Raw genomic sequence first — 23,732 nt, forward strand, 5'->3', positions numbered from 1 at the left:
TGAAGCACCCAGTGAGCGGCAGTTCTGTGGGTGAAAATGCCTTGTTAATGAGAGAGGTCAGAGGAGAATGGCCAGACTGATTCAAGCTGACAGGAAGGTGACAGTAACTCAGATAACCACATGTTACAACAGTGGTGTGCAGAAGAGCATCTCTGAATGCACAGCATGTTGAACCTTGATGTGGATGGGCTACAGCAGCACAAGACCACGACCATACACTCAGAGACCAGGAGGTACCCAATGAAGTGGCCACTGAGTGTATGTCTTACCTCTATTTAACTTCCCAAAGTGTGTCGTCTTCCAGAGTCAGGATTAAATTCTGTCTACTAACATTCCGCACAGTTTCCCATCAGAACTATACGAGTCTGCTGTACCCTTAGACAATTGCTTCCACTATCCGCAACACGAGCAACTTTTCCAAACCCATGGTGAGCTGAAGGGCCTGTTTCTATTGAACCCTGTGACTCTAAATCACACATAAACCCGTGGTTCTTCAATAGAGTGCAAAAGTATACAGTACTGTGCAAAAGTCTTCGGCACATATACTGCATATAGATTTATACACAGTACTGTAGTAATTTTATGTATTGCACTGTACTGCTGCTGCAGCTGCAAAAGAAAACAAAATTCATGACATTTGAGAGTGATGATAAACCTGATTCTGATCTGGGTCTCTATTGTGGACTGTGAGTGGGAAGGGGACAGGGAGAGGGGAATCACAGTTGGGAAAAGGAGAAGGGAGAGGGGAGGGAGCGGGAAGCACCAGACAGACATTCTGTAATGGTCAATAAACCAATTGTTTGGAATCAAATGACCTTGCCTGGTGTCTCAGGGCTGGGTGTGTCTGCACCTATGCCTGCCCCCTGCCCCTGTCTCACAACCCTCTCGCAGCACTCCACTCGAGCCATTCCCAACATCCTTTGCTCCGGCCAGCTTTACAAACTCGCTCTCCACTCCATGTTGATAAGTTCAGTACTGTGTCAATGCCTTAGGCACCCGAGCTAGATATCTGTGCATAAGACTTTTGCAGGACTGTACATGTAGGAAAGTCTTGCTGAACCTTTGGTGCAGTCTCAGGTGGAGTATTACGTTCATAATCGCTTTGTCATAGGAAGGATGTGAGGTCAATAGAGAGGGGCCAGAAAAGGTTTACAAAAACACCTGGGATGAGGAACTACAAGTGTAGACTAGAGAGACTGGGATAGCTTTCTTCATAGAGGAGATGGATGATGAGAGATCTGATAGAGGAATTTAAAAAAACCAAACAATAGAAAATCTGCAGATGCTGGAAATCAAAGTAACACACACAAAATGCTAGAGGAACCCAGCAGTTCAGGCAGTATCTATGGAGATGAATAAACAGTCAATGTTTCAGGCCGAAACCCTTCTTCAGGACTGGAGAGGATGCAGAGAAGAAGCCGGAATAAGAAGGTGGGGGGAAGGGAAGGAGGACAAGCTAGAAGGTGACAGGTGAAGCCAGGCGGGGGTGGGGGAGGGAGATGAAGTAAGAAGCTGGGAGGTGATAGGTGGAAAAGGCAAAGGGCTGAAGAAGAAGAAATCTGATAGGAGAGGAGAGTGGACCGTGGGAGAAGGGAAAGGAGGAGGGGCACTAGAGGGAGAGGATAGGCAGGTGAGGAGAAGAGGTAAAAGACCAGAGCTGGGAATGGAAGAAGGAAGATTACATGACATTGGAGAAAACGCTGCTCATGCCATCAGGTTGGATGCTACTTTGAAGGAATATGAGGCGTTGCTCCTCTGACAGTGGCCTTATCGTGGTAGAAGAGGAGGCCATGGATCGACATGCCGGAACGGGAATGGGGATTGGAATTAAAATGGTTGGCCATCGGGATTTCCACTGTTTTATGGATCTAATGGAACTGTTCAACAAAGCAGTTCCCCAGTCTACAGCAGTCTCACCAACGTAGAGGAGGCCGCATTGGAAGCATCAGGTACAGTAGACAGATTGGCTGGTGAAGTTGTGCCTCACCTGGAAGGACTGTTTATGGCTCTGAATGGAGCTGAGGGAGGTGAATGAGCAGGTTAGCACTTCTGCCACCAGGAGGGAAATTAGTGGGGAGGGACGAATGGAGAAGTGAACCATGGAGGGAGCGACCCCTTCAGAAAGCGGAGGGTAGTGCTTGATGGTAGGGTCCTGTTAAAGATGACGGAAGTTGCGGAAAATGATGTGTTGGATGCGGAGGCTCATAGGGTGTTGGGTGAGGACAAGAGGAACTCTATCCCTTTTCAGGCTGTGGGAAGATGGGGTGAGAGTGGACGTCTGGAAAATGGAGGAGATGCGGGTGAGGGCAGCATCAATGGTGGAGGAAGGGAAACGCTGTTCTTTGAAGCAGGAGGATATCTCCGATATCCTGGAAAGGAAAACCTCATGTGGGGAACAGAGGCGGCGGAAATGAAGTAACTGAGAAAAGGGAATAACATTTTTATAGGAAACAGGACGGGAAGAGGTATAGTCGAGATCGCCGTGGGAATTAGTAAGTTTATAACAGATATCGGGAAGACAGTTTGTCTCCAAAGATGGAGACAGAGAGATTGAGAAAGGGAAGAGAGGTGTCACAAATATTGATAACTTCCAAACAGGGACAATTTCACTCACCTCACCCTTGAAATGATCACTGAACACAACCTATGGACTCACTTTCAAGGGCTCTAAATCTCATGTTCTCAGTGTTTTTAGTTTATTTATTTTGTTATTGTATTTGCAGAGTTTGTCTTCTTTCATACATTGGTTGTTTGTCAGTCTTTATTTGTGTGTAGTTTTTCATTTCTAATTCTTTGTTCTACTGTGAATGCCTGCAAGAAAATGTATCTCTGGGTAGTGTACGGTGACATGTATGTACTTGAACAAACATTGCACTGAGGTGTGAATCTTGGCTGGGTTCTGTTCAAAAATGAATGCTTTGAATGTTTGACAATGTCAATACTTTTGAAAGATGCCAAAAAGGGCTACGTTAATCGTTGCTGAAAAGAAACTCAGACCATAGACTAACATGTCAAACTGTAGGGTGCCAATGACACAGCTTAGTTCTTACTTACATTGGGATGGCTCCTTTTGGTAGGCCCAAAGCGTTGACGGGTGACGCAACTGACTGTGATGGCAACATGGAGCTGAGGAAGGCCGCAGGCGATTGGCCGGAGTGAGGGGAAGCCCGACCAGCCAAGGGCGATAGGTAGGGGGGCTGCGTCGGCGAGGCGAGGAGAGGTGGCGGAGGTGGTGGCAGTGGGTAGGAGTCTTGCGGGTAGAAAGCAGGGGGGCTGTGGACGGGCGGTGGAGGGGGGAGAGGAGGGGAAGGCGATCGGGGGCTCCACGACAAGCCAGAGCCTATGGGCCGATGTTCGCCCTCCCCCTGGGGAAACGAGGGCAGGGCCACCCGGTTCAAGGGCTTGTGCGTGATGGGAGGAGAGAGGGGTGAGGACAGGTTAGAGCCCGAAGACCCGGAAGGAGACAGGTACCCAGCAGAAGACGAGAGACTTTGAGCGGCAATAAACTGCTTTGGCCGAGCGTAATTGAAAGCCGTTGTTTGCTGCATGGCTGGCGACGGAGTGTGGGGGTTCAGCACGCTCATTGGGGCGGGGGGCGGCTGGGCGGAATTTGGCGAGCACAGTAAGAGCTCGAGGGTCTGCTGGCCTTGCCTCCCGGCTTGCTGTTCCAGTAGGACCTGGTTCTGCAGCTGCTGTAGCCTCAGTGGATCACTGAAACAGGAACAGAGGTAACAAAATATCAGTCAATGTATTTTGACTTCACCCACACAACATGCCAACTTATATATACTTCCTTACGGCAGAGAAAAAAATTGGTCCGTTGAATCAACACCAGCTCCCAGACCAAAAAGTTCAAAAGTTCAAAGTTCAAAGTTCAGTTTAGGGATTCGCTGTGGAATAGGCCCTTCTGGCCCTTTGAGCCACACTGCCAGCAACTCACCGATTTCACGCTAACCCAATCGCGGGGCAATTTACAATGGCAGTGATGGGTGCCTGTAATGTGCTGCCTGGTGGTAGAGGCAGTTACATTAGGGACCTTTAAAAGACGTTGAGATAGGCACATGAACGTGAGGAAAATGGAACGATGTGGACATTGTGTAGGCAGAAGGGATTAGTTTACAAACAAGACCAAATCTGTGGATGCTGGAAATCTGAGCAACACACACAAAATGCTGGAGGAACTCCGCAGTCCAGGCAGCATCTAAGAAAAGAATACAGCATTGGATTACTAATTGAATTGGTTCAGTACAACACTGTGGGCCGAAGGGCCTGTTCCTGTGTGGTACTGTTCTATTGTTTATACATCTGTACTTCACTGTAATTGTGCATATGATCATCAACTTGATATTATATGCAAGTTTCAGACAGTTTTGCTATATATGGCAATATTCTTAAATAGTTAGGTCACCACCCCATCCAACCGAAACAAAGCATACAACGGCAGCTTTCATTTCTATAGAACCTCTTACAGAGCAGAACAACACATGCTGGAACATTATCAAAAAAAAAACAAGTGACGTCAGGGTTGTGTTGGGTTTGTGATCAAGAGCTCGCTCATAGAAGCAGGTTTTAAGGAAGATCTGGGGAGAAGCGGAGTGTGGTGGAGAGGTTTAAGGAGAGAATTCCAGATGTCAGAACGTTGGCAATTGAAGGCATGCCTGTCAGCGTTCAAGCTATTAATTCTCGGGTGATTGTTCACCTCTCTATGGACATCAGTCACTTAAAGGGAGATTGAGTCTTTGAGCAATGTTGTACAGGAACGCTCCTTTCCACTCAGTTTGTCCATGCTGACTAGGGGGTCCACTCTCAACTAATCCCATTTGCCTGTGTTTGTCCCATAACCCCCTGTACCAGGGGTTGCCAACCTATTTATGCCATGGACCATTACCATTAAGCAAGAGATCTGTGAACCCCAGCCCTATACCTTTCCTGTCCAAATATCTTTTCAGTGTTGTTATTGTACCTGCCTGAACCACTTCCTCTGGCAGCTCGTTCCACATACACACCACTGTCTAGGTCAGGGATTCCCAATCTTCTTTATACCATTAAGCAAGGGGTCTGTGGACTCCCAGTTGGGAACCACTGGTCTAAGTGAAGAGGTTGCCCCTAACATCTCTTTGAAATCTTTCCCCTCCCACTGTAAACTTATACCCTTTAGTTTTTGGTTCACTTTATCTGGGTAAAAGATTCTTCACATTCACCCTATCAATGCTCCCCATGATTGTATACACCTCTATCAGGTCATCCCTCAGACTCCTGCATCCCAGGCCCAAGCCGCCCAACCTCTCACTTTAACTCAGGCTCTTGAGTCAAGCGCGTTGAACAAAGAACATTCCAGCACCATACAGGCCCTTGCTCTCACGGTGTGGGGCTGATAAGAGGCATAGACCGAGTGGGTAGCCAGAGACTTTTTCCCAGGGCAGAAATGGCAAATACGAGGGGTGTGATTTTAAGGTGATTGTAGGGAAGTGTGGAGGAGGGGGATGTTAGAGGTAGTTTTTTTATTACACAGAGAGTGGTGGGTGTGTGGAACACACTGCCAGGGGTGGTGGTAGAGGCAGATACATTACATTAGGGACATTTAAAAGTATGGGAATTGGATTGGACAGGACAGCAGGGGTTATTATAGGGAGAAACTGGAAAGAGGCAGAGTGGAGTGATGATGGCGCTAAACGGCGACTCCTCTGCTTGCATCTTCGGAAACAGCTCTATTTCCATCTTTAATATATTTAATTTTCCCTTTCAGGGTTCTTTTGAAGGCCCTGACCCGGAGTTACACACTGATCACAGCTCTTTGCGGGAATGGGACCCGATCTCGGGGTTTCAGGACTGGCCGCTGTTTGGCATGCCAAGGGTTCGGCCTAAGTATTGGGCTCGGCTTTGAACCCTAGGATAGGCCTCTGGAGATGGGTGGATCGAGGGTCGGTGTCACGACAGAAGACCTAGTGTGTGGTCAGGGGAGTCGGAATATCTGTGGCTGTGTGCCCAGAGACTCGTGATCTTTGGGCACAGAGCTCAAAAAAGCGACATGGAGGACTTTTAACATCGTAAACCAGTGAGTTGTTTGTTACGTCTCCCCGCTCGCTTTGAAAACGGAGACACCTCTTTCTCCCTTATTAAGGAGAGAGAGAACCCGTGGTATGTCGAATACCGGGTGAAACGCGAAGTCTTTGGGGTACTGCAAGCCTATGTATTTGCTGTTGCTTTGCTCACGCTTGAGTGCTCGGTGGCGGGTGCCGATGCTTTTTTTTGCCAGTGGCGGGAGGGGGGATTGTGCTCACTGCCACTTATGTGCAGGAGGGAGGGGAGCTGGGGGGGTGCTTTTGGGTTTTAATATTTGACTGTCATTCATTCTTTGGGACATTCCTCTGTTTTCATAGATGGTTACTAAGAAAAAGCATTTCAGAAGTAAAGTGCGAAATACATGTCAGTAGGGAAGTGGTGTTAGGTAAATTGAAGGGATTGAAGGCAGATAAATCCCCAGGGCCAGATGGTCTGCATCCTAGAGTGCTTAAAGAAGTAGCCCAAGAAATAGTGGATGCATTAGTGATAATTTTTCAAAACTCGTTAGATTCTGGACTAGTTCCTGAGGATTGGAGGGTGGCTAATGTAACCCCACTTTTTAAAAAAGGAGGGAGAGAGAGACCGGGGAATTATAGACCGGTTAGCCTAACGTCGGTGGTGGGGAAACTGCTGGAGTCAGTTATCAAGGATGTGATAACAGCACATTTGGAAAGCGGTGAAATGATCGGACAAAGTCAGCATGAATTTGTGAAAGGAAAATCATGTCTGACGAATCTCATAGAATTTTTTGAGGATGTAACTAGTAGAGTGGATAGGGGAGAACCAGTGGATGTGGTATATTTGGATTTTCAAAAGGCTTTTGACAAGGTCCCACACAGGAGATTAGTGTGCAAACTTAAAGCACACGGTATTGGGGGTGAGGTATTGGTGTGGGTGGAGAATTGGTTAGCAGACAGGAAGCAAAGAGTGGGAATAAACGGGACCTTTTCAGAATGGCAGGCGGTGACTAGTGGGGTACCGCAAGGCTCAGTGCTGGGACCCCAGTTGTTTACAATATATATTAATGACTTGGATGAGGGAATTAAATGCAGCATCTCCAAGTTTGCGGATGACACGAAGCTGGGTGGCAGTGTTAGCAGTGAGGAGGATGCTAAGAGGATGCAGGGTGACTTGGATAGGTTGGGTGAGTGGGCAAATTCATGGCAGGTGCAATTTAATGTGGATAAATGTGAAGTTATCCACTTTGGTGGCAAAAATAGGAAAACAGATTATTATCTGAATGGTGGCCGATTAGGAAAAGGGGAGGTGCAACGAGACCTGGGTGTCATTATACACCAGTCATTGAAAGTGGGCATGCAGGTACAGCAGGCGGTGAAAAAGGCGAATGGTATGCTGGCATTTATAGCGAGAGGATTCGAGTACAGGAGCAGGGACGTACTACTGCAGTTGTACAAGGCCTTGGTGAGACCACACTTGGAGTATTGTGTGCAGTTTTGGTCCCCTAATCTGAGGAAAGACATCTTTGCCATAGAGGGAGTACAAAGAAGGTTCACCAGATTGATTCCTGGATGGCGGGACTTTCATATGAAGAAAGACTGGATGAATTGGGCTTGTACTCGTTGGAATTTAGAAGATTGAGGGGGGATCTGATTGAAACGTATAAGATCCTAAAGGGATTGGACAGGCTAGATGCAGGAAGATTGTTCCCGATGTTGGGGAAGTCCAGAATGAGGGGCCACAGTTTGAGGATAGAGGGGAAGCCTTTTAGGACTGAGATTAGGAAAAACTTCTTCATACAGAGAGTGGTGAATCTGTGGAATTCTCTGCCACAGGAAACTGTTGAGGCCAGTTCATTGGCTATATTTAAGAGGGAGTTAGATATGGCCCTTGTGGCTACGGGGGTCAGGGGGTATGGAGGGAAGGCTGGGGCGGGTTCTGAGTTGGATGATCAGCCATGATCATAATAAATGGCGGTGCAGGCTCGAAGGGCCGAATGGCCTACTCCTACACCTATTTTCTATGTTTCTATGTTTCTATGTTATACATTTGTACCTTTGAAACCTTTGAAACAGTATGGAAAACGTTTCTCACGCCATTGAAACTGTGCCAACTGTCAGCCACATACTTACAGTAATTGTACATTATGGTAAGACAGGGGAAGCTGTTATGCGACAGGGATATTTGGGGTGAAGAGTCAGTATCATAGGAGAGGGAGATGCTGAAGATGTTACTATCACAAAATAGAGGGGTAATTATTACTGATAGGGTACCAAGAAAATTCTCAAAGCGGGTGGCCTGCACTCAAAAACAGGCCCATGGATGTTAGAAGAATGAAGGACTATGTGGGAGGGAAAGGTTAGCTTACGCTAAAGGGTTGGTACAACATTGTGGGCTGAAGAGCCTGTACTGTTTTATGCTCAAAGCTCACAATAAATTAATGACAGCATGCGGCACTCATTAGGATTTGGAGAATTGAGTTCTAGGAACCATTGCTAAACTGCCCCTACTAAAGATAGAGAGAGGTGTTGACTGGAATCCACCACAGAAGATAGCAGAGGAACTAGTAGCCAGCTCCCTGAGCTGGCTACGTCTCTCAGCTGACATCGGCCTTTAAATTGTCAATTAAGTTATGAAAGCCCTTCCTGTTCGCACAGCATTTCCAACCACAGTGACTGCGTGTGCAGCACTTGTAACTTATCATTCATTGCCTGACCTTCCGGTTGGCGAACACCCGATTCTCCCACATGAGGGGGGTTATAAGAGTTTAAATCTACAGGTAGTCTATCGAGATGGCACTGACATGGGTGAGTGACTGGGAATTTAACCCGTACGAGATATTGCCTTCAACAGAGAGCAATTCATGAAAGGGCGCAAATACAAATGGTTGACGGACTGCAGTAAGATAACAGGACGGGGGTCACACAGAGAACAGAAGGAGAGCCGCATCTTCCATTGCTGACAGCACTATCTAATTTGTTCACACTCCCTTTGGTTTTCTCTGCTTCCTTGCGTATTGAGATATCCAATAGAAAGGAATAAATACTTGACAGTTCAGTCCGAGTCCCTGACGAGACCCAGCTTGTACTCCTTCCCCTCTCCCAACCTTCTCACTCTGGCCTCTGCGCCCTCCCGTTCCAGTCCTGATGAAGGGCCTCAGTCTGACATGTTGACTCTTTATTCCTCTCCATAGATGCTGACTGCCCTGATGAGTTTCTCCAGCATGTTGCGTGTGTTGCTGTGGAATTCCAGCATCTGTACAATCTCTTGTATTTAGAGTCACAGGAAATTACAGCTCGGGAACAGGCCCTTCAGCCCATCGAGTCCGTGCTGAATCATTTAAACTACCCAATACCATCGACCTGCTCCCAGACTATAGCTCTTCATACCCCTCTCATCCATGTACCAAACCAAACTTCTCTTAAACACTGAAATCGAAATTGCATCTGCCACTTGCGCTGGTAGCTCATTCCACACACTCACCACCCTCACGCTCCCCCTGAACATTTAACCTTTCACCCTTAACCCATGACCTCTGGTTGTCATCTCACCCATCCTCAGTGGAAAAAGCCTGCTTGCATTTACCCTGTCTATGTCCTTCATAACTTTGTATTCCTCCATGAAATCTCTCCTCAGTCTTTTGTGTTCTGAGATATCAAATGCCTTTCTCAGTGTGCTGCTGGGAGAAGCACTCACGTGACAAGACTTGAGCAGAAAGAAGCGAGGCTGATATTCTCAGTGCCACACTGAGGGAGAGATACCACCCTTCAGTAAGCCAAGTCCTTCTCAGCCCCCTCAGGAGTCTGCAGAAGATGGATGAGGAAGGATACAGCGAGCCGGGCGGCATGGCATCAGGACAACAACCTCGCCCTCAATATCAGCAAAACAAAAGAGCTTAAGGAATTGAGGAGCACTCCTTCAGTCCTGATGAAGGGCCTCGGCCTGAAATGTCGACTCTTTATTCCCCTCCATAGATGCTGCCTGACCTGCTGAGTTCCTTCATAGCATTTTGTGTGTGTTATTGACTTCAGGAAGTGGGGTGGACTGGACACCCCTAACTGTATCAAAGGTGCTGAGTTGGAGTTGGTTGAGATCTTCAGGTTTCTAGGCGTAAATATAGCCCCTCTTGGTCCAACTATCTAAGTGCTATGGTCAAGAAAGCTCACCAACACTAATATTTCCTCAGGAGGCTCAAGAAGTTTGGCAAAATAGTGACCCTCATCAATTTTGATAGCTACACCATAGGAAGGATCCTATTCAGATGCATCGCAGCTTGTAATAGGAAGAGCTCTGTCCAAGACAGCAAAGGATTGTAGAGAGTTGTGGACACAGCTCATTACACCATGGAAATCTACCCCCCCCACCCCCACCCCCCACCATGGACTCTATGGATAGGAAAGATTTGGAAGGAATCAAACACTGACAAATGGGACCAACACAGGTTGGACAGAGGGCCTGTTTCCATGTTGTTTAAATCCATCTGAAATGCATTGGCTGAGTTGGTAATGACAGCACCATTCAAAAGGGGAAATGGATAAATATTTTATGAGGAAATCATTTACACAGCTGCAGACAACAGGCAAGGGAATTGGAATGAGTGTACAGCTTTTTCAAAGAACAAGTACATGCTTAGTGGTGGGGATCTGCCTGTTGTATTGAAAGATTCTTTTCATTAAGGAAGCCCCACCATTATTGTGCAGTTAGATTAAAATGATACTCCACCCACCATTCTCCTGAGGGGGCTGGGGTGAGTGGGTTGGGAGGGGGTGGGAAGCTAACAGTCTCTGCTTATGGTCACCAGTGAAGAACAGTGTTGGCCCCCATTAAGTTCATCTCTGCACATTCAGTCCCACTGACGTCAAGTCAACTAATATTTCAGTGTTTATTCACGAGAAGGGGCCATCAGTAACAGGGCTAGTATTTATTGCGTTGTTTCCAATTGCTCTTGAGAAAGTGGTGGTGGGGTGTCTTCTCGAGCCATCAGTTGAAGGCTCCCCCAAAGAAATGCTGAGCATGGAGATTCAATATCTGGATATGTGGTACAAATGGTCCCCAAATTTTTTCACATAAACTTGGCATGGTGATCAGAGATCATTTACTCCCCACAGGAATCTATGCACAAAAGTAAACATCCCCTTAAAAAAGAGGCTTAAATGCACAGACAGACAGACACACACACACACACACTTCTGCAGACACTGGAAATTTTGAGCAATACACTCAAGCTGGTGGAGGAACTCAGCAGATCAGGCAGCAGCTGTGGAGTGAAATAAGAAGTCGACATTTTGGGCCACGACAGTCAGGAATTCCTGGTAGCCTTCTGCTTCTCTGCTTTAGAATCAGAATCAGGTTTAATATCACTGGCATATGACATGAAATTTGTTTAGTGGCAGCAGTACATTGCATTAAAAAAATAATAAATTAGAATAAGAGGTACTTATAGAAAGAAATCCTTTAAACAAGTAATGCAGAAAGAGAGTGAAAAAATAGTGTGGTCGTGTTCATGGGTTCCTGCCCATTCAGAAATCTGATGGCAGATGGGAAGAAGATGTTCCTGAAAAGTTGAGTGTGTACTTTCAGGCTCCGATACCCCCTCCTTGATTGTACCACGAGAAGAGGGCATGTCCTGGGTACTGGGAGTCCTTAATGATGGATGCCACCTTTTTGAGGCATCCTGCCTTTTGAAGGTGCCCTCAACGCTGGGGAGGCTAGTGCCCACGATGGAGCCAGCTGCGTTTCCAGTACAGTTATTGTACTCAAAGAACAAGACAGAAGGTCTTACACTGGTCCAAGTCCAAGCGTAATCCACTCCCGTCAGCTCTACTGGGACGCTTAGAGCGACATCTCAGCACCATTCCCAAGTCCTGGAATTGCAGCCTATCTGCTAATTGTGCGAAAATGCCGGAGGAACATTATGTGTGCTGCTCTGGATTTCCAGCATCTGCAGGGTCTCCTACGTCGCTAATTTCCCAAAGCCCTCGGGCATTCGTTTTGTAAAAGCTGAATTCAAACTTCCAGCTTTTCCTTCTGGCAAAGATGTGTAACAAAAAATAATCATAATCAGAATCAGAATCTCTTTATTACCAGTATGTGAAACATACCAGAATTGATAGTGATTCAGTGCCAAGCATAAAACAGGACAATACCATGTTACGAGAATACACATAAAATTAAGATGTTTGCTGGCCTGGGCTAGCATCAGTGGCATCAGCAGTTGGTCTGCCACCTGCCCTCAGGGGAAGGAGAGATAAGGAACAATGGAGCAGCGTCTGGAGATGTGTAATGAAGGGATGTGGGAGAGAGAGCTGTCTGGAGCGGCTCCCCCCTTTGAACCCTGAACTGTTTGAAGTGATGGACAGGCGATACCCCAGCAGGAGGATAAAAAGGGACAGGTTCGCTAAGACAGACACACGCCACCCGAGGTAACGAGACCCTGGAAGCGGTGCGCCTCTCACGAGTGGGTGAGAAGTACCAGACAACGACAAGGGTGGAAAGGTACGATCAGCGGGAACCCGGTGTGTGTCCGCCCTTGCCTGGGTGCCGGGTTCACTGCAGAGGATCGACCGCATCTGGAGGAGGGGTCACAGTCGGTGACCTCAGGTGACATCACCAAGGACCCGCCCAAAAGCTGTTTGTGAGCCATCTCGCTGGTCTGTGAGTGAAGCAGTGTTCTGAATGATCAGTTGTTCCTATTCTATCTCTCTCTTCCCCCACGTTGTCCATCGCCATGGCAACGATTACTGCGAACTGAACTGGACTGAACTTTGAGTCATTTTGAAATTTGGTCATCTACCCCTAGACAACGATAGAGCTTGATTGATGCTGTTATCTTAATTCTGTGCACATGTGCGTTTATCATCGCTGAACTGTTGCATTTATTATCCTTTCGATTACTGTGTTGTTCGTTTCTTTAATAAAACTTTCTTAGTTCTAGTACTCCAGACTCCAACTGAGTGATCCATTTCTGCTGGTTTGGCAACCCAGTTACGGGGTACGTAACAACCATAACAGACAACTAATAACAACCAACAATTTACAAGACAACAGGGCAAACAGCCATGAGCAATCAATAATTATCAGAACAGTTTCATGTGCAAACTTCAATAATCAGACTCAATATAAATGTGAACATGTGTTCAGATTAAACCATTATCAGCAGAAAAGGAGAGCAGGAAAGACTTTAGTGGATGTCGTTCAGGGACGGCTAGGATGAATTTTGCTGAGAAACTGGGTAGCCAGAGAGTGATGAATCTGTGCAATTCTTTGCCACTGGCAGCTGTGGAGGCCAAGTCTTTATGTATATTTAAGGCAGAGGTTGATAGATTCTTAATTATGCAGGGCATGAAGAGATACGGGGAGAAGGCAAGAGATTGGGGCTGGGAGGAAAATTAGAATAACCATGATGAAATGGCAGAGCTGACTTGATGGGCCAAATGGCCTAATTCTGCTCTTATACCTTATGGTCTTCAGGAAAGAAGCTTTGGAGATGCCGTGTAGTCCTGGTAGTGATGGACTTATAGTGTCTTCCTGATGGCAATTTGGTGAATAGGTGACTGCTAGGGTGGGTGGAGGCAGCAGTAATTAACTCAGGGAGTTTGGGATTCAGGAATTGACAGGAATTGCACAGCAATTTTCCAGTTTGTTTCCTCCTCCCCCCTCTGATAACTAAGGCCATTTTTTAGAGTAAAATTCCAAATGCTGATATTTAGAGTACAGACCCACCTGGAGGCACGACTGCACTGTGAGCCTGGACCTGCCCAAGGCCTCCGCCTAAGGAAGGGTCGAGCTCGAAGTAGTGGCCGCGGCTGGAGGCCGACATGGCCTCGGGCACGAGTTTGGCGGGACGGCGGCAGGCGGTGCCAAGGCGGCCAGCAAGAACAAACTGGAGGAGAGGCTGTACTCGGTGCTGTCACAAGATTGAAGAAGCTGGAGGTGCATAGCTGCCAACCCCGGATTCGGGACGGCACCCACTGACTGACTGACTGACCATAGAGACGGTTTTGGGGACTTAGAGGTCAGGTCATTCCTTAACCCCAGTTAAGGAATGGATGTGTGGGGGAGTTAGAGGTCAGGCCAAAGTGTAGTTTGGATCACTCCATGGATTGAAGGCCAGTGATCCCTGTGGATGCATGTAGGGCCAGCAAGCGCTGTGGGCAAAGACCAGTGTGGACGAGGGCTGGTGACCCTGCAAATCTGTGGATCCTGGGAACGGAGGTCCACGTGGGCAGGAGGTACGAGGGCTGGTGATCACTAGGTACACGAGTCAGTGAGGACAGAGTCTGAGGCGTGGAGATCAGGGTCCCATCATTGGAAAGCCCTGGGATCGATACCGAAGATCGAAGACCAAAGACCAAAGTTGGTGAGTCTGTAAGTCAAAGCCCTGGGTCTGTGAGCCTAGTGGGGAAGTCAGAAACCAGATGTCTGTGATTCCACACGTCCACTGGGGGCCGGAAGCCCGGAGACAGCCTGTCCTGGGACTGGAGGCCTGTACGCCTGTGTGAGTGGGAGTGAGGAAAGGGGCTGGTTTCGCTGTTGTTTGACTGCTGTTGTTGTTGTTGCTTGTGTTGTTCTCCTGGACATTATGGAAATGTTATATTGGTGCCGGAATGTGTGTTAGCACTTATGGGCTGCCTCCAACATACCTTTGGTTGTTAACGCAAAGGACACATTTCAAGGATGTTTCAATGTACATGTAACAAATAAATCTGAATCAAAAATTGTAAACACTGTGTCAATCCCAGATCTGGAACACTGAGACACACACTATGTCCACCCCAGATCTGGCACCTACCTCCTGTACCTAATAAAGTGGTCACTAAGTGTATGTATATTGTTGCTGCTGTGGCCAACCAACTTCATGCTTTGATGTCCTGTGCATTCAGATTTGCTCTTCTATACATCACTATTCTAACGCTTGGTTATTTGAGTTACTGTCACCTTCCTGTCAGCTTGAATTAGTCTGGCTGTTCTCCTCCAAGCTCTCTCATTAATGAGGCAATTTCACTCACAGATCTGCCACTCACTGGATTGGTTTTTTTTTGCACCATTCTCTGTAAACTCTAGATTCCTGTGTGTGAAGATCCCAGGAGATCAACAGTTTCTGAGATACTCAAACCGCCCCGCCTGTCACAAACAATCAAAGTCACTTAGATCACGTTTCTCCCCATTCTGATGTTTGGTCTGAATAACATCTGAACCTCATGACCATGTCTGCATGCTTTTTATGCATTGAGTTGCTGCCACGTGATTGGCTGATTAGATATTTGCATTAATGGGTAGGTGTACAGGTGTACCTAATAAAGTGGCCACTGAGTGTAAGCATTGCAGAGTCTTGTCTCAACGCAAAGAAATAGCATCAGGAGTAGATCATTCGGCCCCTCCATTTAATGTTAATCAGAACCGATCTGCCCTACTCCTTATTTATTTTATGCTAGCTCATCATAGGCTGTCAATTTAGAATCAGAATCAGGTTTAATATCACCGACACGTGCTGTGAAATTTGTTGTTATTCTCTGATCTCTCCCCAAAAAAAATCTGCGCGGTATCATAGCTATTAGTGTAATCATTTCCCAGCACCAGTGATCACTGATCGGCAGTCGACATCTGCTGCCGTCTGTGAGGGGTTTGTACGTTCTCCCCGTGACCGTGTGGGTTTCCTCCAGGTGCTCCGGTTTCCTCCCACGCTCTGAAGGCGTACGGGTCAGGGTTAGTAATGTGGACATGCTATATTGGTGCCAAAAGTGCGGTGACGCTCGAGGGTGACGCCCATCATGATCCTCAGACACAAAACAACACATTTCACTGCCTGTTTTAATGTACATGTGACAAATAAGGCTAATCTTTATCTTTACAATCTACTTCCTCTTTAAACTCCCTTATCAATCTGGTTCTGCAACCCTCTGGGGCAGAGGGTTCCAGAGAGTCACTCACTTTCCTCGAAGATGTTCCCGCGCACCTCCGTTTTAAATGATCTTCTAATCATATAACTTGCTCGCTCATTTGAGATTCTCCCACCAGTGGAAATGATGCCTGTATCTTTCAAATAATAGAGAGGAGGTGGGGAAGAGGGATGTTAAATGAGGTATGACAAAGGTTAAGGTATCAGACTGGTTGGTACCATTCCCTCTCAGTCCTACGGAGGGTGTTAAAACACAAAACTCTTGGCTCAGTGCATGGGCTGACTCACTGAGGTGAATGATCTTCATCTGGTTCTGTCTTAAACTCTTTTTTCAAAAACGAGCAGGGGAATCTGAGCCAGCATCTGGATTATCATCAATGATGTAATGCGTTAATCGTGTTTTTCTCCCTCTCCTCGCAATCAGTTTGCCCTGCCCAGAACTTCCATCTCGCTCAGTTTACCTCATCACCTTGAGGGAACGAGTTATGGAGAGAGGTTGAGCAGGTTTGCAATAGAGTGTAGGAGAATGAGGGGTGATCTTGCTGAGGTATATAAAACTCGGGCCGTCATAGACTGGGTGAATGCGTACTGTCTTTCCCCTTTCCCTCATCGTCGAGGAGTTGGTAACTAGGGGGCATGGATTTAGAGTGATAGGGAGAGAGTTAACAGGAACTTGAGGGGTAACCTTTCACCCAGAGGGTGCCGCATATTTTTTCCCCAGAGTTGGGAATCAAGAACTAGGGGGCATGGGTTTAAGGTGAGAGAGGATGAATTTAGTAGGAACTTTTCATTCAGAGGGTGGACAGTATCTGGAGTGAACTGCCACTTCCTCTGGTACATTAATAACATATGAAAAGGTACCTGGTCAGGTACATGGAGAGATACAACATTTAAAGAGTACCTGAGTACAGAGGTATGTGCTAAATGGGACTAGCTCAGATGGGTACCTTGATCAGCAAGGACCAGATGGGTTGAATGGCCTATTTTCATGCTGGATGACTCTAAGTCTCAGTATTCACTTTGGTGTGAGGAGAACTGGCTGTGACCTATAAATTTATATACTCTGTAGGTTATACACACTGAGTGGCCACTTTATTATGTACTTCCTGTACCTAATTAAGTGACCACAGAGGGTATATTTATGGTCTTCTGCTGCTGTAAGCCAACGAGTTCAAGGTTCGACGTGTTGTGAATTCAGAGAAGCTCTTCTGCCCACCAGTGTGGTAATGCTTTCTTTTTTTTTGAGTTACTGTCTCCTTCCTGTCAGCTTGAACCAGTCTGGCCATTCTCCTCTGACCTCTCTCATTAACAAGGCGTTTTCACCCACAGAACTGCTGCTCACTGGATGCTTTTTGTTTTTCTCACCATCCTCTGTAAACTCCAGAGACTGTTGTGCATGGAAATCCCAAGAGATCAGCAGTTTCTGAGATACTCAAACCACCCCGCCTGCCACAATCATTCCACAACCAAAGTCACTTAGATCACATTTCTTCCCCATTCTGATGTTTGATCTGAACAACAACTGAACCTCTGACCATGTCTGTATGCTTTTATGCATTGAGTTGCTGCCACACGACTGGCTGGTTAGATATTTGCATTAATGAGCAGGTGTACAGGTGTACCTAATAAAGTGGCCACTGAGTGTATGGTATAGTAATGTAGCAAGACCTATGTGATTTTTGCTACAATATAGCATGAAGAGAATAACCACAAACATAAGAGATTCTGAAGATGTTGGAAATCCAGAGCAACACACACAAAGTGCTGGAGAAACGCAACCAGTCGGGCAACATCTATGGAGGGGAATAAGCTGTCAACATTTCAGGCCAAGTCTGGAAAAGACGGGGAGAAGAAGCCTGAATAAGAAGATGTGGGGAGGGGGAGGAGTACACGCTGGAAAGTGATAGGTGGAGCCAGGTCAGGGGGTGGGAGGAGAGGGGAATGAGGTGAGAAGCTGGGAGGTGATAGGTGGAGCCAGGTCAGGGGGCGGGAGGAAGGGTGGGTGGGTGGAGGAGAGGGGAATGAGGTGAGAAGCCAGGAGGTGATAGGTAGAGCCAGGTCAGGGGGCGGAAGGAGAGGGGAATGAGGTGAGAAGCTGGGAGGTGATAGGTGGAGCCAGGTCAGGGGGCGGGAGGAAGGGTGGGTGGGTGGAGGAGAGGGGAATGAGGTGAGAAGCCAAGAGGTGATAGGTAGAGCCAGGTCAGGGGGCGGAAGGAGAGGGGAATGAGGTGAGAAGCCAGGAGGTGATAGGTAGAGCCAGGTCAGGGGGCGGAAGGGGAGGGGAATGAGGTGAGAAGCCAGGAGGTGATAGGTAGAGCCAGGTCAGGGGGCGGAAGGAGAGGGGAATGAGGTGAGAAGCTGGGAGGTGATAGGTGGAGCCAGGTCAGGGGGCGGAAGGAGAGGGAAATGAGGTGAGAAGCTGGGAGGTGATAGGTGGAGCCAGGTCAGGGGGCGGGAGGAAGGGTGAGTGGGTGGAGGAGAGGGGAATGAGGTGAGAAGCCAGGAGATGATAGGTGGAGCCAGGTCAGGGGGCAGGGGGAGAGGGGAATGAGGTGAGGAGCTGGGAGGTGATAGGTGGAGGCAGGTCAGGGGGCGGGAGGATAGGGGAATGAGGTGAGAAGCTGGGGGGTGATAGGTGGAGCCAGGTCAGGGGGCGGGAGGAAGGGTGGATGGGTGGAGGAGAGGGGAATGAGGTGAGAAGCCAGGAGGTGATAGGTGGAGCCAGGTCAGGGGGAGGGAGGGAGGGAGGGAGGGTGGAGGAGAGGGGAATGAAGTGAGAAGCTGGGAGGTGATAGGTGGAACTGGTAAAGGGCTGAAGAAGAAGGAATCTGATAGGCTGGGTGAACAGTCAGAGAGCAGCACAAAGTGAGAGCAGTGAGTGAGGGTCTCACTAACTCCCACAGGATAAAGATTTATTTGCTTCATTGACTTATCTTGATGAACTGTTATACTGAAATGATCTGCATGGATAGCATACAAAACAAAGTTTTTCATTGTTCATTTCCTATGGTGGGGGAGTTTAAGATCTGAGGACACAGCCTCAGAATAGACATACGTCCATTTAGAACAGTGGTAAGGAGGAATTCCTTTAGTTAGAAAGTGGTGAATCTGTGGTATTCATTGCCACAGGTGGCTGTGGAGGCCAAGTCATTGGGTATATTTAAGGCCGAGGTTGATAGATTCTTGAAGGGATATGGGGAGAAGGCAAGAGACTGGGGCTGAGAGAGCCATGATGAAATGGCGGAGCAGACTGGATGGGCCAAATGGCCTGACTCTGTCCTGTATCTTATGCTCTTAAAACCTTGTGTTGGTACCAAGGTACAGTAAAAATGTTGGTACCAAGATGTTGCTGGTAATTGAAGATCTGAGTTATAGGGAAAGATTGAATAGGTTTGGAATTTAGTCCGTAGAGCGCAGGAGAACGAGGGGAGATTTGGTAGAAGTGCACAAAATTATGAGGGGTATAGATAAGGTAAAGGCAAGCAGACTTTTCCCACTGACGTTGGGTAGAACAACAGTACTCTGCAAAAATCTTGGGCACATACTGTATATATTGCCAGGATGCCTAAGGATTTTGCTCAACACTGTAGTCATTTTATATTTTGCTCTCTACTGCTGCCACAAAAAAAGCTAATTTCTTGACAACTGTGAGAGATGACGAACCCGATTCCGGTATGAGTCTCTATTGCAGATAGAGAGTGGGAAGGGGGCCGGGAGAGGGGGGATCATGGTTGGGAAAAGGGGAAGGGAGAGGGGAGGGAGTGGAGAGCACCAGAGAGACATTCTGTACTTTATTTATTGACATACAGTGCAGAATAGGCCCTTCTGGCCCTTCAATCCGTGCCATCCAGCAATCTCCTAATTTAACCCAAACCTATATCACAGGACAATTTACAATGACCAATTAACCTTTGGACTGTGGGAGGAAACCAAAGGAAACCCATGTGGTCATGGGGAGAACGTACAAACTCCTTACAGGCGGCAGGGGTGGGGGGAAATACTGTGGGGCGTGCTAACCACTAACCACTATGCTACCGTGCCGCCCTGATCAATAAACCAATTTTTTTTGGAATCAAGTGACCTTCTCAGGGTTGGGTGTGCCTGTGCCTGTGCCACCCCTCACCCCCACCCCTGACATTCCTTATCTCCCACCTGTCCCACACTCCCTCCTGTGACGTTCCACCTGCACCTTTCCCAGCAACCTTTGCTCCTGCCAGATTTACAAACTCACTCTCCGCTCACCATCAACAAACAAAGTTACAGTGCGAAAGTTTTGAGCACCCTTGCTATATATACGTACCGAAGTCTTTTGCACTATCCTTTAGAACTAAATGTTATAGAGTGAAAGGCGAAATGTCTAAGGGGAACCTGAGGGGGGTACTTCGTCATTTAGAGGGATTGGAACGAGATGCCAGAGGAAGTGGTGGATGTGGGTTTGATTGCAACATTTAAGAGAAGTTTTGAAAGTACATGGATGGGAGGGGTATGGAGATCTATGGTCCAGGTGTGGGTTGATGGGACTAGGCTGAATAATAATAATAATAATAATGGCTCCGTCTGTCTAAGTAGACAATGGATGCGCCCGGTCCCGAGGTGCAGACCTGGACGATGAATATGGAGATCCTGGGCTGCCCAGACATCGAGATCCCCCTCTCGGCCTCGCGGATGTGGTCCAAAGCAATGCAAAGCAGTACATTTGGCATCAGCTTGGCGGCAGGAGCTGCCGGGAGGTGACGTGATACGTCATCCAACCGCCTTAGGAGCTCTACTCGGGATCTGTGTAGGGTTTACTCCTTAGCCTTCTCTTCTCCAGAAGATACCCACAAGGCAGTGGGATCGTAACCCTGGATAGGGGCCCATACCGGGTACTGTCAGCCGGAGCCAGCTGACCCCGGGACTCGTGTAAGGCAGGGTCGTCCCACCCTGTAGTAGTGACATATGGAGCCACTACCCACTACCCGCAGAATAATAGTCCAGCTTGAACTAGATGTTGTGAAGGGCCTCTTTCTGCACTGTGGTTCTTTCTGTATGATCCTATGTGACAATAATGAACTAATTTACCAATTCCCTTTTGAAAGTTCGTGGAGAATCAATAGTATCATAACAACTCACAATGTAGAGTTCTTCCCTCTGACTCACTCTGTCCCCTGGCTCACTGACTCTGCTGCTAGTGAAAACAATTTTTATCAATGTCGCCTCAGCTGCTGGAAGAACTCACAGAACCAACGAGAGATCTGGAGCATGGACAGATTTGAATTTATTTATTTATTATTATTTTATTTTATTTCTATATTATGTATTGCATTGAACTGCTGCTGCTGTTAACAAATTTCACAACACATGCTGGTGATAATAAACCTGATTCTGATTCAAAATGCTGAAGGAACTCAGCAAATCAGGCAGCATCAGGATGAAGGACCTCAGCCCGGAACGTCATGTGTTTATTTCCCTCCATAGATGCTGCCTGACCTGCCGAGTTCCTCCAGCATTTTTTGAGTGTTACTCTGAATTTCCAGCATCTGCAAAACTCCGGTATTTATAAACATTTCACTATATCTAGGTACACGTGACAATAATAAACCAATTCCAATTCCCTCAAAAAAAATTGCAGAAAAGAATCATAAGGATCTTAACAGGATTTAAGGGCTCAAATTATAAAGACAGTCTGGATTTCTGATGAAAGGTTCTTGACCCGAAACATCAACTGTTTCACCATTTCCATAGATGCTGCCTGACCTGCTGAGTTCCTCCAGCATTTTGTGTGTGTTATTCTGGAATCCCAGCATCTGATTTGAGAGCGTCAGGGGTTAGAAGTGAGTGTTGTTGCTATTATTAAGGAAAAGGCTCTCGGGAAGCTGAAAGTAGATAAGTCACCTGCACCAGGTGGACTACACACCAGGGTTCTTAAAGATGTAGCTGAAGAGATTGTGGAGGAATTAGTAATTATCTATTAAGAGTCACTAAACTCTGGAATGGTTCCAAAGGAATGGAAAATTGCAAATGTCACTCCACTCTTTAAGCAGGGAAGGAGGCAGAAGAAAGGAAATAATAGGGCCGTTAGCCAGACTTCGGTGGATGGGAAGATATTGGAGTCCATTTTTAAGGATGAGGTTTGAGAGTACTTGGAGACACATGACAAAAGCATGGTTTCCTTAAAGGGAAATCTGGCCTGACAAATCTGTTGGAATTATTTAAGGAAAAAACATGCAAGATAGACGAAGGAGAGTCAATAGATGTTTTTTACTTGATTTTCAGAAGGCCTTTGACAAAGTACCACATACGAGGCTGCTTACAAGTTAGGAACCCATAGTATTACAGGAAAGATACAAGCATGGATTGAAGATTGGCTGATTGGCAGGAGGCAAAGAGTGGGAATAAAGGGGGTCTTTTCAGATTGGATGCTGGTGACTAGTGGTGTTCCACAAGAGTTGATGTTGGGACTGATTCCTTTCATGTTATACACGTCAAAGATTTCGATGATGGAATTGATGGCTTTGTGGCCAAGTTTGTGGATGTTGCAAAGATAGGTGGAGAGGCAGATAATTTTGAGGAACCAGGGAAACTGCAGAAGGACCTAAGACAGATTGGGGAAATTGGCAAAGAAGTGGCGGATGGGATATCGTATAAGGAAGTGTATGGTCATGCACTTTGGAAGAAGGAATAAAGGCATAGACTATTTTCTAAACTGGGAAAAAAATTCAAAAATCAGAGGTGCAAAGGGATTTAGCAGTCCTTGTGCAGGATTACCTAAAGGCTAACTTGCCGGTTGAGTCAGTGCTAAGGAAGGCAAATGCAATGGTAACATTCATTTCAAGAGGGCTAGGATATAAGAACAAGGAGGTGATGCTGAGGTTTTATAAGGTATTGGTCAGAACACACTTGGAATATTGTGAGCAGTTTCGGGCCTCTTATCGAAGAGAAGATGTGCTGACTTTGGAAAAGTTCCACAGGGGTTCACAAGAATGATTCCCAGAATGAAAGGGTTAATGTATAAGGAGTGCTTGATGTCTCTGGACTTGTACTTGCTGGAGTTTAGAAGAATGAGGGGGGGATCTCATTGAAATCAATTGAACTTTGAGTGGATGTGGGAAGAATGTTTCATGTATTGAGTGAGTCTAGGGCCAGGGGGCACAGCCTTAGAATAGAGGGACATTGATTTAGAACAGAGATGAGATGGAATTACTTGAAGAATTTTCCCCGTAGCCTCTGATGCCCTTAATAATCAAGAACCTATCAACTCTGCTTAAAGTATACCTAATGACTTGACCTCCACAGCTGTAGTAACACAGATTCACCACACTCTGGCCAAAGAAATCCCTGCTCATTTCTGTTCTAAAGGAGAGTCCTTCCATTCCGAGGCTGAGCCACCTGGTCCTAGACTTCTCCACTGTAAGAAACATTCTCTCCACATTCACTTTATCTAGGTCTTTCAGTATTTGAAAAGTTTCAGTATTTGAGAAACCCCCTCATTCTTCTTAACTCCAGCGAGTACTGCCAAATCACCTCATCCAACCCCACTGAGAGGGCAATGAGGAGGGAAGTCCTATTACATCTGCCCTATTGGACCTATATTTTGTTTGTTCTCGGGTTATATCAGCAATTATTGTTCACCTTTGAAGTGAGTAGGCAGCTGGTGGTTTGGGGTTACATAAGAACTCAAGAGCATAAGAAATAGGAGCAGGAGTAGGCCATCCGGCCCATCGAGCCTGCCCCACCATTCAATAAGATTATGGCTGATCTGTCTGCCTTTTCCCCATAACCCTTAATTCCCTTACTATGTAAAACCTATCTAACTGTATCTTAAATATATTTA

The 23,732-nt window shown here is 46.8% G+C and overlaps 1 protein-coding gene across 10 annotated transcripts in view; it reads right to left on the reverse strand.

The window, feature by feature from the left end:
* Nucleotides 1–23,732, reverse strand: part of palld (palladin, cytoskeletal associated protein) — a 452,869-nt gene that overhangs the window by 52,989 nt on the left and 376,148 nt on the right. For 9 of the 10 annotated variants that reach the window (XM_063049510.1, XM_063049511.1, XM_063049509.1 and 6 more), the window contains one exon: nucleotides 3,055–3,711. In XM_063049510.1, coding sequence (XP_062905580.1) covers nucleotides 3,055–3,711 — 657 coding nt within the window. The remainder of the gene's footprint in view (nucleotides 1–3,054; nucleotides 3,712–23,732) is intronic. The other variant, XM_063049512.1, reaches the window with a different exon arrangement.

Source organism: Mobula hypostoma, chromosome 5, assembly GCF_963921235.1.
Source record: "Mobula hypostoma chromosome 5, sMobHyp1.1, whole genome shotgun sequence".
NCBI lineage: Eukaryota > Metazoa > Chordata > Chondrichthyes > Myliobatiformes > Myliobatidae > Mobula > Mobula hypostoma.